Source organism: Kryptolebias marmoratus, linkage group LG8 (genome assembly GCF_001649575.2).
Source record: "Kryptolebias marmoratus isolate JLee-2015 linkage group LG8, ASM164957v2, whole genome shotgun sequence".
Taxonomy (NCBI): domain Eukaryota; kingdom Metazoa; phylum Chordata; class Actinopteri; order Cyprinodontiformes; family Rivulidae; genus Kryptolebias; species Kryptolebias marmoratus.
In genome coordinates, this window is record NC_051437.1 from 17,360,945 (window position 1) to 17,376,297 (window position 15,353).

General features: G+C 43.3%; 2 protein-coding genes across 9 annotated transcripts in view; both read right to left on the reverse strand.

Moving 5' to 3' along the window:
* fmnl3 (formin-like 3) overlaps nucleotides 1-767 on the reverse strand; it is a 35,871-nt gene extending 35,104 nt beyond the window's left edge. For all 8 annotated transcript variants that reach the window (XR_005233500.1, XM_017415140.3, XM_025005704.2 and 5 more), the window contains exon 1: nucleotides 173-767. Coding sequence is in view for 7 of the 8 variants with exons in the window: in XM_017415140.3 (XP_017270629.1) it covers nucleotides 173-286 (114 nt within the window). In the remaining variant the exon portion in view is untranslated. The remainder of the gene's footprint in view (nucleotides 1-172) is intronic.
* Nucleotides 768-1,857: 1,090 nt separating this feature from the next.
* esyt1a (extended synaptotagmin-like protein 1a) lies at nucleotides 1,858-15,338 on the reverse strand. Its single transcript, XM_017415217.3, has 31 exons — nucleotides 14,838-15,338; nucleotides 14,027-14,068; nucleotides 12,067-12,201; nucleotides 11,890-11,963; nucleotides 11,619-11,691; nucleotides 11,456-11,545; nucleotides 11,308-11,363; nucleotides 11,081-11,201; nucleotides 10,786-10,962; nucleotides 9,716-9,798; nucleotides 9,505-9,553; nucleotides 9,159-9,248; nucleotides 8,904-8,999; nucleotides 8,753-8,824; nucleotides 7,549-7,635; nucleotides 7,277-7,426; nucleotides 7,004-7,186; nucleotides 6,733-6,909; nucleotides 6,566-6,648; nucleotides 6,197-6,245; nucleotides 6,021-6,110; nucleotides 5,071-5,166; nucleotides 4,874-4,945; nucleotides 4,695-4,781; nucleotides 4,421-4,567; nucleotides 3,892-4,019; nucleotides 3,718-3,813; nucleotides 3,495-3,626; nucleotides 3,313-3,418; nucleotides 3,173-3,222; nucleotides 1,858-3,087 (listed from the first exon to the last, which is right to left on the reverse strand). The coding sequence occupies exons 1-31, from the start codon at nucleotides 15,150-15,152 to the stop codon at nucleotides 3,060-3,062; spliced, it is 3,234 nt and encodes a 1,077-aa protein (XP_017270706.1). The 5' UTR covers nucleotides 15,153-15,338; the 3' UTR covers nucleotides 1,858-3,059.
* Between the last annotated feature and the right edge of the window lie 15 nt (nucleotides 15,339-15,353).

Below are 15,353 nucleotides of genomic sequence, written 5' to 3' on the forward strand. Positions count from 1 at the left end.
GGGGGTGGGTAGGTGGGGGGGCATCATGGACCATAAGGACAGGGGTGTGTAAATCCAAACAAACAGCTGCAAACTCAACTTCTTCCACAGGCAGGGCGCACAGCACATCACACACACACACAGTAGAGTCACATTTCCCCGTTTTATTCATGATAAATGAATCCAAACTTACCAAAACAATGGCAAATTTCTCCTCCAGCTCCGTGGGGTCAGGCATGGGCACCTTCAGAGGCATGATGTGATGTTTTATCTCCGACTCGCCGTCAACACTTTCTATATTACCCATTTTTAAAAAATATCCCCCTCAAAACTGCTATTATTTGTTTTGGGTTTTTTTTTGGTATATTTTTTTCCAAGCCCCGCTGCTGTCAGCTTCAAACTTCGCAGACTCCCAGCTTCTCCCGGGCTGAATCAAACCAGCAGAATATCCCAGTTATTCCAGTTTCCTTCCCAAATGAACCCGGAGAATCGCGGCAGTGAGCAGAAAGCTGCCATTTACTCGCTGAGGTGGACGGGGCGTCCCCCAAAAAACTATAATAAAATAAAGACAATTCAAAAGTTTCTACGAAAATGCTGCTGCTTTCTCTTCCATAACGTGGTATCCGATTTGACCGTCCAATCCATCACTCACAGAAAAACTGGTGTTATTTTCCTCTCCATTCCCGATAAAAACCTGTTCCTTCAGAGTAAAGTTTGTTTTTTAGCTGCTGCTCAACTTTCTTGGCTGCGCTGCGTTTCCATTCATTATTGTTGTGTGATCCTGATTAGGCTATTTGCTGTTGCCTCCGCTCGGGGGGGCGGGGTTTACGCGTTCACCCGTAGGTGGCGTTGCTCCTATTGGTTCGGGGCTACGTCAATCATTTGAGTTTGCTTCCTCCCCGCTCACATCTGTATTGAGCCGTTGAGTTGATTTGACAAGCCCGGCAGTGCTCTACCGCCACCTGGTGGCGGAGTGTGAACACAACAACTACAAACCCACTTCCACTAGTCGCGTGTGTGTGTGTCTGTTAGCAACATATCTCATGAACCGCTGGGTGAATTTTAATGAAACTTGCAGCAAGTAATCACTGGAAGGACAGCTATAACCGATTAACGTTTGGAGTGAGGTCGATTCAAGATGGCTGCCACAGACGACTGATTCTAAAAAACACAAAAGTGCAGATGTTGAGCTTTAATTTGGTGTAGTAATAGCTGAGACTGATCCCCAACACATAATCTGAGCACTAAGAAGATGCACAAAATCTTTGGTCAAAATTTAGCCATTAACTATCTATTTGGAATGAACTCTGATAGCAAAATGTGAACCACAGAACAGATTTTTTATTTATTTTTCGATAAAAAGTACTGCCACTGCCAACTGACTTTGGAAAACACAAAAATTACTATAATTCAGTCAACGTTGTACTAAAACATGGTGTTGTAATTCACAACACAGATTCCAAGTGCTACTCATTGTGCAACATCTTTGCTTAAAACATTAAATGTTTACTTTTTACCTGACTGTCTGTATTTTAACGAAACTTCCACAAAGTACTCATCTGATGCACATCTACAATTAATTAATTCAAAATGGCCAAGACAAAAATGGCTAATACTCAGTCAATCTTGAAAATTTTGACCTAAAATTTGATGTGGTAGTAGCTGAGAGTCATTCACAACACATACTCTCTGACATCTTGTGATTTTACTTGAGATCCTGCTTAGTAACACTATTTTTGACATTAAAAAATTAATGCTTGACCTTTAATTTATTTCTTTATTTGACATTTGTTGTAAATTAAGGCTATAAATCTCAATGTATTTTAACTTTAAAAGGAAAAAAAGCAACAAATCCAAGAAACAAAACACAAAATGTGCTTATTTCATGAGTGCAAACTTTAATCAACAACTTCAGCAGAAACACAATGGCATGTTTAAAGGAAGTCAAAGCAGCAGATCCCAAAGCTGGGGTCAGGACCACACAGCGAGTTGTTGTGAAACACTAATAACGGGGTCTTGAAGATGTTTTCCAGAAAACAAATCAAACTTTAAAAGTTATTGCTAGTAGTAACTGTCGCTGTAATTGTTACAAGAGATATAAACAGTAATGGCAAATCCATAAAATGCTACAACGGCTGATGAGGCTGTTTGTGTCGTCATTAAACACTTAATTCGCAGTGTTTGTGTACTTCATCCAGTCATGATTACGCTCACAAACTCTTTGCCTCTGGTATTTAAGGGCCAGAACTACTGGGCCAAAGTGCAGCTCTTTGCTCCTGAAAAAGTCTAATAATTTATCACCAGCATGGCCCTCATGAGGTCATTCCTGCTTTGGTTTGAAAACACAGACATTGCTGAGAGCATATCAGCACCACAAACACTTAAAAACACAAACGAAGCAACCGTCGCTCAAACAGCAGCAGCGTTTTGTCTTCGTTAAAGCACAGTGATTTAGACTCTGCTAACAGTGTCATACAGCTGCTCCAAATACGGGTTTAAAAATCTGTAATACTTTGATTTATGAAAGTAACATTCAAAACATACTTCATTTGGAAAGTATTTCCGAAACACTGAAAAATTGTGCACAGTTTTGTAATACTTAAGGCAATGATATAAATGTGTAAAAGTAAGTTTGGGATTTATTAAGACTCTAAAATATAAAAATAAAATGAATTCAGATGTCTTGGAGGCTGTAAATCTATGAATTACAGTTAATTATAGGATTCTTTTCACAGCACTGAGGCCTTTTCTTAAAATATAATTTATAGAAGACATTTACATGCTTTAAAACACACATAAGCTTGGTTCTTCATGCAACACAGTTGCATAATTATCAAATATCTAATCAGCTAAAACATCTGTCTAAAACAGAGTAGATCTGACACAGATTCATGAAGACTGAGCTCTTTTTTTTCCTTTATAAATACTGATGAGTTGTGATTTTTGTGAAGCAGAGATGTTTTGTTTTTTCTTCAGTGAAAGTGTTGGATTTTTTTTTTCATTAAAGCTGAAAGTACGATCGCAAGAATCACAGAAGCAACACAATGTTTATGTTATATAGGACTGAAGATTCAATTCTTCTAGCTGCTTTCTGCTACTAAATCGTGCCTAAAGAAAATAGAAACGAGTATTAGTTAAAAATATTCTCCAACAAAAATGCATTATTTTTTGTGTTTTTTTTAGAAGTCCATACCATTTTGTGACACCAGTCCTGAGGTCAATTTGGTCCAGGTCCAGTTGCACCTGAAGACAAGAAGGAAAAGGAAGCAAGTCGGATTGTTTTCTCAGGGACAAAACGGAGAACCGCAGCCAGGCACGGTGAATAAAGCTCACCTTTCCAATCAGCTCCCTCTCTCTGCTCATGAAGGAGACGCTGTGCTTCACAGACAGGTCCAGTTTCTTCTGCGTGGCCTCCTCCAAAGAAAACTCAAAGTCAAACCTGCGGAGCAAAAACAGAAAAAGGTGAGAGGACGATCCTCCCGGCTTTCCCGCCGCCATCACGACGTCCGCCTTACCTCTCGTTGAACTCGGGGTTGAGGTCCCTCTTCTTGGTGGCGGTTCGTCTCTTGGTGGTGGCCTTCTTGTCGGGCAGCAGGATGAAGGAAACATACGGGTCAGCGCCGTCCTTGGAGCAGGCTGTCAGGGCCCTGTGGAGGAACAGGCAAACACGGTGGATGATGGTACCCTCCGTTCTGTGACAGAAACCTGAAAAGAAGGTAACGGACGCCACAAGGAGACCTGCAGGAGTGCACGGTGATGAAGAGCCTGCTTTCCTCCGCGGAGTAGCCGATGGTGAGCTTCACCTGGCCAGTCGAGTTTGTGTTTTCACCCACCCTGAAAACACACACGTGCTTTATTCTATTGTTACACGAGTACGGAGAGCGTCAGCTGCCACCGGGGCGTTCGACTCACATGGAGAATCCGCTCCTGTGTTTGAGGTCGAGATGAGAGGGATCCCACCTGGGGAGGACTTCGCCCGCAGCTTCACCACCTGCCCCACCCGGAGAGCCGCGGCACAAGGCCAACTGAGTGTCCAAGATCTGCAACACGGGAAAAAAAGCACTTTACTTTTTAATAAAACCAGCATTCCTTGAAGGAAAACATATCACCTTTGTGCGCCCAAGTTTGAAACAAAGATCTTGTGTGATCTGTTAGTGCTCAGAATGTGTGTTAAGATGACTCTCAGCTACTACCACACCGAACTGTAGCTCAATACAAGCAAAACTGACTGAGTTAGAACCATTTGTGTTTCAAGTAAACATAAATGAGTTTCAAAAAACTGTATTTTAAATTTTAGACAGTAACCAAACTGTATAATATCTTCTTTATTTGTATTTAAATAATTGTCAGTTATAAAAAAAAAGAAAATGCTGAAGCTGCATCAACAGGAGGACATTGTTCCTACGACGCACAGCAGAATGAATCGGTGCGTCTTCAGTACCTTGAGCGTGACCCTCAGGAGTATCTGGCTCTCCGGCAGAGCTCCATCCAGACTGAGCCAGCGGTCCAGCACCAAGTCCGGCTCAGCCAGCACCTCCCTCAGAGGGACGGTCAGGGACCCGAGAGCCTGACCCCAGCTGTGGGAGAGCTGGGGGGAAAACAAACACAATCACTCACAGATAAACACGTTTTTTTTTTTTTTTTTTTGTTTTTGTTTTTTTGTCTTTGTATCTTTGTGCTTTACAGCCACAGCTCTGATGAATGTCTCCTCGCACCTTGACTGTGAGTGTTTCGTCTCTGGGGTCACGGACCAGGAAGTGAAAGGCTTCGTCCCATCGAGGGGATGTGGATCGCTCACAAATCTTTGTGGCAAAAAAAGAAAGACAGAAAGGAAAAAAAACTTTTACAACTTTTCGATTTGGTTGTTTCGTCGGGGTAAAGGTTGCAATCCTACCTTGGTTTTGAATGAAACACCCTTAAGAATAATCTCAGCTCCGGCCTTTGGCTCCTTTCCGTTCTTCTTCAACTGAAAACACACAATTTGATGACAAGAACCAAAGTAAACCAACCCCAGAGTGATCAGCCGTATCGGCAGACTTTAATGCCAATCCTAAAAGCACCAGTTTAAACAACAAACGGATGTTTTCTGACCGGCAGGCCATGGGCACGCTCCACGTACACAAACAGAACAGCCGCTGACGGCAGGACTTTGTTTTGGTACGACTGCTGGGACTGATACTGCAAAACCTGCAGGAGACAGGAAGGAGATGAGAAAAGGTGAAACAGAAAAGTTGTGGGTGAAGCTTCCTTCGCTACTCCACAGGTAAACAACAAACAAACCAATCCGCACAAATCGTTCACTGTGTGCAGAAAAAAAGAGCGGCTTCCTGCAAAGACAAGCATCTGTTTTTCACACTTCAGAAAGAAGAAGTCTGATTTGAAGCAGTGATATTTGCAGCTCCTCTTTAACAGCTGGAGGACACATTTATTTATTTATTTTTCATAAAACGTTTGTTTTGGCTTATTATCATGCAGACAGACTATTACTAAAGAGTGTCCACAGCCAGTATGAGCTGTGGTTAATCACTAGATTAACACTGTTGGTAAATTATCACCCACCGGGTCAGTTCTTGCTGCAACACAGGCTTTGGTTTTATCACATCTCATTAAAGTTAATAATGAAGTTCGTTGCTTGTGCCTTTCTCTTTTAGTTGTTTTCATTTTCCACATAGGGACCGATGCTGAAGAAGCTGCTCCCAGCGGCTGCAGCTCCAAGTTATGAAAGCTCCATGTTATTAATTTAAAGATTTGTTGGTTGTCAGGCTCCAGATCATGACGTTACATGCTCTTTAAACAACACGCAGGAAATGGTTCGTGCTTACTACTCGCTCCTGGAAGAAGCTGAACCTAATTTGTAATTCTTGTTTTGTTGTTTTTGCTCTAACTTGCTTGTAAATTCCTCGTCTGTTTCTTTTTTTTTTACTCAGTTCTTTTCATTGAAACAATCGTTTAAAGTAAAGTGGTAATGGAACAAGTACATTACAAGAACAGCACATATTCTTTAAAACATATGCTAAAAAGTAGGAGGTTTCATATCTGACCTGCTCCAGTGTGGGTAGGTCGGAGACTCTGGGAAGCCACTCTAACACCAAGTGAACTCGACCAGATTTGACATCATTTAAGGTGTACCACTAAAACAAGAACGGCACAAAAGATTGTTATGAAGATCCAAACGGGTGCTGATACACTGTAAATATAATACATTTGTTCCACACACCGTATCAATGAACTGTGCACTGATGATGTCTCTCAGGTTAAGCTTGAATCTGCAAAGATAAAATTTAATTAACATTTTATCCCATCTTTTCAGCAACACATCTCCCTTTAGTTACAGTCATAAATAAAAGCAGAAATGCATATTTCCCAACACCTCGCATGAAAATGACTGAATTATAGCTATTTTTGTGTTTAAAAATATTGGTTAACTGATGACCTAATGATTACTTTTTGACAGTTTCATAAAAATGTGTCCACAGACACACAACTTAACACTCACAGACACATGATATTACATGATCTCCTGCCTTTAAAGGTGGCAGGTTGACACATAGAAATACTCGGTTCTATTTGCACTTCAGAAACGCACCGTCCGAGAAAGTCATCCTGATCGAGGTCTTTGTCAAACAGCTCAAACTGGATCTCTTGACCTGGAAGCTGGGTCAAAATCACCTAAATGCAGGAAATAAAATCCTAAACATCGTGGTTTCATAAAATTTAAGTATTCGAGCCGGGGGGAAAAAAAACTAATAGTACCTCAAAAAGTTCATTCCAGACCGGGTTGAGGTTCTCTTTGATGGTGTGGCTGCGGAACGTTATCCCGGCGACACGGACCTTCACGTAGGGGTCGCTCTTCCCTTTCACCATGCCCCCCATGAAGTTGTCTTTGGCGATCAGGTTCTGGGCCTCCACCAGATGGATCCGTAACACTCCCTGCATGCAGAGCGAGGTCAGGAAACATTACGCCAGGCTGGGGGACGAGAGAGTCGTCTGCGGCTGCCCGCGTGAAGCGGAACTGGTCACTTACTTCAGTTGCGAACTCTGGATGGGGTGTGGTGTGCTGGGGTCGGGTCGACTGAGGCACAGTGAGCCCGCCTGGCCCCTCGGGGTTCAGGTCCGAAGCGTTGTCTCCCTGACTCATCCCGGACCCGGAGGATGACGGGCGAGGAGACGGAGTCATGGGAGTGGCGTCGTCACTCAGCCACAGAATCTAGCAGGAAACCGAGAGGCTCGAGTGAGCAAATATGCAAAAAAAAATTCATCAGACAGAGAGCAGGAGTCTGTGCATGAAAACACTAACCCTAAGCACAATTTTGATGTAGATGCGGCTGGCTGAACCCGAATTCTCCAGCTGGAACCACTGGTCCAAGGTAAGCTCAGGGGACTCCAGGAGGCGACTCAGGGAGATCGTCAGACTGCCCAGGGAGAAGGAGCGATCATCATCCTTCACCTGATCGAAGCACGTTAACAGAGGAAAAACAGTGAGCATAAAAAGAAGAGTGCAGTTTATAGAGAGGAATCACACACTTCTTCACAGAGAGAGGAGGCAAGCTGTAACCAGCGATGCTTTACCTGAATGTCGATATCTTGTTTGCGAGGATCCTGAATGAAGAAGGTGAAAGCGTCCTCCCAGACGGGGCCGTTAGTCCCATAGCAAGTCTGCAAAGGCAGCACAGGAGCATTCATTTAGCTCAAAGCTTGGTGTGAAGCATCCAGAACAGGAGTGCATCAACTGCTCGACAGGTGACCAGAATCCGCCGATGTTCAGCTGGTCCGGCTGAACCGTTGGTCAGCACATCCAACACTAAAAAGTCCTATTTTATTTGTCCCAGTTCATTAACGCACTGGATCAACGCAGCTGTTTTACACCAACTCATTTTTACTGTGGATGTGTTCACAAAGTGAGAAGGCATCACAATTATTTATCTTTAATAAGAAACGATGTTGAGTCATAAAGCCAAAGGAAACTCCTGAAAGGAAACATGGATTTATTTTCTATGGAGGTAAGTCTAACAACATCACTTGCTGTTTTTAAATCCCTTCTTAAGACCCATCTTTTTTCTTTGGCCTTTGGCACAATCTGAGATGTTTCACCTTGTTTTATTGTTAATATTTTAATTACTTTAGTACTGTTTTATACTTTATACTTGACTTTTCTATTTTATGATTGTACTGTGTTTCATGGTTGTGTACAGCACTTTGGTCCTGTTGGTGTATAAAGTGCTTTATAAATAAAGTTGGTATGGTATGGTATGGTATGAGGTTTATACTGAGGTGCCACTCAGACATGTGATATTACACCAACCTACAGTGTGAGATCTGTGGATTTATAATGGTTTAATAGGTTAATATTCAAAATGATCTAGGTGTAAATGTCTACAGTTACTATAAAATGAAAGGATGAATCTAATTGTTAATGGGAGTTTTTTTCTCATTATGTATTGCATTAGACACTGCTGCAGTTCATTTTAAATGAGGGACTTGTTTTGAGATGTGGGGGGAAATGAAAGGTTAAGGAACTAATAACTGGTTTAGACAGGAGATATGCGCTATATATGATATAGTATATACAAATACTTTTGTCCAGTAACTTCTAGTTTTCCATTTGCAGTAACAGAGAAAGCCCAGTGTGACCTGATACGGAAGGTTTTTTGTTGTTGTTTTTTTCTCAACATAAAAATCACACTATGAGAATGTGAAATTTTCAGCTCGGACGGAAATTTGACACCTATAATTTGCCAAGAAAACCAAACTCAGTGCACGTTCCACCTCTTACCCTGCTTTCTTTAGTTGTATCCTGAACAGAAATCTGCACCATTGGACTCGGGTCCTTGTTCCCTTTCCTCATCTGGAACATTTCAAACACATGAGGGCGAGTAAGGAGGACAGGACGGTTCAACGCGTGAAATCATTAGTGGCGCTCTTACAGGCAGCTCGTAGGCCTGGTCAAGGTAGACGGCGAGGATGGCAGCAGATGGAGGGTCAGCCGTCTTGGCGGTCAAGTTCTGGTTCTTCTGGATCACCTGGTAACAGAACAAATAGAGGAACGTGCGAGGAAAAATGTTTAGGTCTCTATATAACCAGCATAGAGTTTGAATATCAAGAGTCATGTTGTTTAAACATGTAGAGAATATGCTTAAATTAAAACTTAATGAAAGATGTTACATAAAAACGAGCCTCACCTCGCTCAGCCTGTCAGCAGAGGACAGCAGAGAGAGCCACTCCAGCCGCAGGTGAACGCTGCCAGATGGGACGTCCCTCAGACTGAACCACTGTGTGCCAAAAACAAAGAAAAAAAAGGAGAAATCAAACACAGGTTCTTTTCTCCTCTTGGCTGATTCCTTTTGCCTCAACGGGCTGCAGGAAAACAGAAGATCACATGAGAACGTGGTGTCTCCAGCATCACATGCTAACATGATTACTCAAATGGTTTTCAGAGGGGGGAATAATGTAACAATTGATCTAAGAGAAAAACAAAAATCTGCAATATTTATATCAGTCGGAAACCTCCAAATCGCCAGAACTTACGTCGTCCACAATTCTGGCCTTCTTCACAATATCGAGATCAACCTTGACCCTAAAAAAACAGGCAGAAAGCGACAAAAGGGAGAGGTTTTTTTTTTTTTTTTAAATAGCAAGACAATCCGTTTCATTTTCAACACAAGCAGGATCCAACGTGTTAAGAAGCTGACGTGGAGATGAGACGAGAAGAAAGAAGAAATGAGAATGAGTGAGCTACCTCCCCAGGAAGTCATCCTGGTCTGGGTCTTTGTCAAACACTTCCACCTCCAACTCCTGACCAGGTACTTCATGGACAATCACCTGACACACACACACACACACAAACAAAAAACAAACACACACACACACACACAACAAATATACAGTAAATAAAGCCACAAATGGCATAAAAACACAAGGGCATGCAACAGACTCACAACATGCAAAAATAACTGTGTTTCTTTTTGCATTTTTGTGTTTTGCAGGTAAACTACTTCCAATTAATTTGTGTTATTGTAGCCATTCATGTATCAAAAGGTTCAGCTCAGACAGAAGATGGGTGATCTGACTGTTAGCTTCTGTAACTTTCATATTTTTCAAAATATTCAACTTTACTTAAAATAAACTTCCCCATTAAAATACATTTAATTTTTTTTCTACTTTTAGCTACTATTCTGCTAATTCTGGTCACCATTTTATGATCGTTTTGCAACTTTTAGCTGTAAGATACCATTCCGGTACCTTTAGCTATCATTTTGCTACTTTCAGCTTTTTGATACCATTTTATTTACTTTTAGGTTTTAGTTACTAATTTACTTTAAAATACCTTTTTGCTACTTCTACCCTTTAAGCTACTATTCTACGTTTAGCTACTGTTTTGCCGCTTTTAGCTTTTTGCTACATTTTTTTTTCTGATTTTAGTTTTAGTATCTGTTCTGCTAGTTTCGGCTACTGTTCTGTTTGTTTTAGCCAACCCAGTTCCAGCTTCTTCAGCCTGCACGCTGACAGAAAACACTCTCTCTTTCTCTTTCTCTCTCTCTCTCTGGTTTACCAATTTAGTGCTTGGATGATATTTTATAATCTGAAGGAAATGACAAATGTATTTCTGAGAAAGCGGTTGCTTATCTCTGAAACAACCACTTCCTGTGAGCCAAGCTGATAAAAGCTTCATAACAACTATATGTCTTTGCAGCAGCAGAGACATGTTTTATGATCAGGGCCCAGAATGCGGTCCTCACCAAGCCAGAACAAAACATCGATTCAAACCTGCGTGGATCTTTTTTAGCTCAGCTTCAGGCGTCTCCTCACCTCGTACATCTCCCTCCACTGCGGGTTCAGGTTGCTGTCAACGTGATGAGAGGTGAAGATCTGCGTCCCCACGCGCAGCACAGCATAAGGGTCCGACTTCCCGTCGATGAGGCCCTTGATGACCGTGTCCTTGGCAGTGAGGTTCTCAGCCTCCAGCAGGTGAATACGAACAACTCCCTAACAAGAAACCACGCACGCAGACAGAAAGCCACATTTATAAGGCCCCGCACTGACCCGGCTCGGTCGGTCGGAGCCCGCGTTTCTCCAGCGAGACGTTCGATGTCGAGGCAGTTACCCTTGGGAGAGGTGAGCGCAGCTGAGCCACGAGCAGGTCGGCTACCAGCGGGATGGTGAGGCGGTTGGGGAGCACCAGATGGGAGGCTATGGCGTCCATTATCATCGTGTCCGATATGGCACTAGAAAGGGGAGCATGTTAGGAACCAGTCTCAGTTTGTTTGGAGAAAATCAGAACAGATCATCTGCTCAGCTGGGAAGAAGCATAAACAGAATAAAAAAACTCACTTCAGACCAGGAATATCCAACAGATTGGTGAGCCCAGTCCAGTTAATGTCGAGTTTCTGAAAAGAAAATAGATAAAAAAGACAGGAAATGGGAGTAACAGTCGTACTCGGTGCGAACGTTTGCAGGGGCAAAATGGAAAACCCCTCACAGGCCTGCGAATGAAGAACATGGTAATGGCTCCGACCAGGGGCACGTCTCCGATCAGCGGCTCCAAGATTACACGCAGCTTTCCGTGGAGCTGCGGACACAAAGATGGGGTCAAAACTCTCCCGACAAACGTCATCGGGCTATGCTGAGGATGCTCGTCGCACCTGGACTCCTTTCACTCCGGCTTTGCAGAAATACTTCTTAATTTCAACGTTGATCTCGACGTCGCCTGCGTAGCTGTAACAGAAGACGGGAGGTAAACCTAAAGACAAATGTTGACCCAAGAGAAGCAGCTTAAGCTGTTAATAATAACAGATATTCTGTTACTAAGGAGGGCACGGCTAAGTGTTGCGTTTCAGGAACATTTCAGCCTGCAATGAGAAAGCCGCAGCCATGTGGGAAAATGACAGCCTGTTAACAGTTGTGATGGGTTACCTCAGGTACAAATCCAACATGACTTGTCTCTTATCCTGTTCGGTGTGAGCCTTTACGCCAACTAACTTGACAGCCTGTGAAGACAAACAGCTGCTTTCACTCAAACCAAACAGGGCGGCTATCAGAAGAGCCTGACTGAGCTTGGAGAGTCGTGGAGCGACGCCCCCGTCCTCGTACCTTTTCTCCCAGGTTGACCTTGGTGAAGCTGAGAGTCTGCAGGTGGATGCTGGACGCTCGGATGGCCGGAGCGATGGTTTCCACCAGCAGCTTCTCCAGGTACTGGCCGACGAAGGGCCAGGCCTGCTGCAGGATCTACACCACAGAGCAGACTCGTTAGGCTCCCATTTGTAAGCTAACACATAAGTAAGAAGGAAAAACAAAAACAGCTTTCTCTGCAAGATTTGGCTTTGAAATTTGCTGAAAATTTGCTTTGAAAAAGCTGAAACTGATCTGTCTGTCAAAGTTAAAACAAGACTGAAATGAGCAGAACACTAAGCTAAAAGCTTTAAACTAAACGCAGCAGAATAGTAACTAGGATGAGCAAAACTGATGCTAAAGCTCAAGTAAAACTGTAGCTTAAGGCTAAAAGGAGCAGACTATTAGCTAAAGGCTAAGAGAGGAATGGTAGCTAAAAGTAGCAAAATGGTAGGTAAAAAGCTAAAGAAGCTGAATGGTAGCTAAAAAATAAAAGAAGCTAAACAGTAGCTAAACACTAAAAGAAGCAAAAGGAGCAAAATTGTAGCTAAAAGCTAAACATGCAGATTGATAGGTAAAAGGTAAAGGTAGCAGAATGGCTGCTAAAAGTAGCTGAACAGTAGCTAAAACCTAAAAGCTAGCATAAGAAAACAAAAATAGAGCCAGAAGGCTGAAGCAGATTTCAGGAAGAACTCTGGTTTTGAAGGAACTGAAGAGACCTCAGAGTGTTTCTATGGAAAATTTCATTTTAAATAAAATTAATTATTATACAATGCCCAAAAGTAATAGCAGAATATACCCGAGCAGTTTGGTATATGAACGGCTAAAGCAGCACAAATATACAGAAATAGTCTGAGTAGGTATGAAACCATAAACGGGAGAAAACAAAAGTGTGAAAGCTGAATTTAAGTTCCCACGCTCCCGTCATGAAACACACCCAGCTCATGCTCAGAGCCTCTGTGACAGCTGGAGGGTCAAACTAGATTCTCCTCCAGAAGAGCAGCCCGGTGTTGTTAGTATTCATCTCCACGCTCGCCTGGCTCTGACGGGACCTCACTGCACTGACAGAGACGAAGAAGCTGCGATATGATCTGGGCCACTCTCCCTGCCTCTTAATTCCAGCGGAGGGTTAGCTCCTCTCTCAGAGTCTGGTCACGCTCACTTCGTTTCAACATTAAACCAGAGGCTCTGCTGCTCCTTTTCGTTGGAGCCACTCAGGTGAATCGTGAATGCCTCAGTACTGAAAGGTGAAGGTGAAGGTGGATGAGCCTGTCTGTTAGCAAAATATCTCATAAACCACTGGATGGATTTCATTAAAGCTTTCATGAAATAACCACTGGATGCACCTCTAACCTTTGGAGCCAACCCAATTCAAGATGGCAGCCACTATGGGGCGCCGTTTGTAAAGGAGCTTGTGCTAAAAATTCATGCCTAAATTTTGTCACATTTAGCTTCTGCTAAAAATTCATGCCTAAATTTTGTCACATTTAGCTTCTGCTAAAAATTCATGCCTAAATTTTGTCACATTTAGCTTCAAACACTGTTTAAAAATGTAGTGTTGATTTTCTGATGTCACTTTTTACAACATTTAGCTAGTTGCATGTAATTGTTACAGCTACATACTAAATATAAATCTAAATGCTAAATGTTAAATCTAAATGTTAAATGTTAAATCTAAATGTTGTAAAAAGTGACATCAGAAAATCAACACTACATTTTTAAACAGTGTTTGAAGCTAAATGTGACAAAATTTAGGCATGAATTTTTAGCACAAGCTCCTTTACAAACGGCGCCCCATAAGCCACAGCCGTTTGACCTCAGCAAACCAAAAAAATGATTATAGCTCAGTCAATTTTACAGCCGCTGTCCTAAAATTCGGTATGGTAGTAGCCGAGAGTCGTTCACAACGCACACTCTGAACGAACGAAGCAGGGAAGCTCACCTTATTCAGCCACTCCACTTTCTCCACTTCTGGAAAATTGACCTGTGAACGAGCAGAAGAGGAGAGGTGATGGAAACGGTTGCAGCAGGGCTACATCTGCGCCGGCTCATAGGTTGAAAATGCTACGAGAACAACTTTGAGATGTGTCTGTTCGAATTTGCATTCGAAAGGTGAATTAATTAAAAAGGCAGCATTTTTTTACATGATTAAGTCATTTCTCTTCATTTGGATTCCTAAGATTTGGGCAAACATGAAGAGAAATAAACTAACCAGCGTTCAGGAAACCACTAACCACATTAGTCACAAGAGATACTAGCCCTCTGCTCACATAAACATGCAGCATTTCTCTCTTCACACACACACACACACACACACACACACACACACAGCTTACTCCCTCTTCCTCTTTATCCTGATATGGTCTTGATCACCATCTCTGCTCTGCTCTGAGGGATGTTCTTGAGTCACCATGTTTTTGAAGCCAGATAAGGTCAAAGCAGGTCCAAGGGAGCAAACCCACAACTGCGGGACTAAATAATTTCCATTCCTCTAAATATCACTTTATTCCACATTTGCATACATTCGCATTCTTTAGTGTGGCAGCAGATTAGACCAGATGGATGTCTAAACGCATGAACAGTTGTGCAGCCCGGGTCACGTTTTGGGGCATTTATGGTAAAAACTCAGATAAATGTTATCCTTTGTAAGAATGTAATAAAGCTGCAGGAATGCAGCGGAGGCTCAGCCTCACACAGGTGGTCCATCCTGCAGAAAACAAGCCGCCTCGAGCGAGGAGCACCGCGTCTCTTACCCAGTGAGGTAAATCCCTCTTGGCTCTGAAAACCGTCTCAGTGGTGAACTCCTTCTCGTTCTCCAGCAGGTACATGGCAGACTTCAGCTTCTTCTCCTTCTCCAGGCGACTGTGCCTCCACCCCGTGTAGAGCATGAGCCCGAACAGCACCAGGCTGATGCTCAGGCCGTAGTATCCGGCCAGGTAGACGGGCAGCACGGCGGCGACGGACCTCCCGAACGCCCACAGCGCGCTGACGGCGCGTTCCGCGGCCGGCCGGCCCGGTGAGGCCGCCGGGGCTGCGGGAGCCGCGGGCCCCCTGCTGTCCCTCATCATGAACCTCACCCCTCCCGCCTGTGGGGTACGGCTTCGTCTCGCCGGGGCTCCACTTGGCTCTGCGACGGAGCGGCGAGCGCGGAGAGAGACACCTTTTAATTTATTTATGTATTTTCTTTCTTAACCCAGAACCCCACGGCTGATGATGGAGCGGTGAAAGCGCGGGTCCATGGCGGCAGCCCCCACAGCGCCCCTCACAGC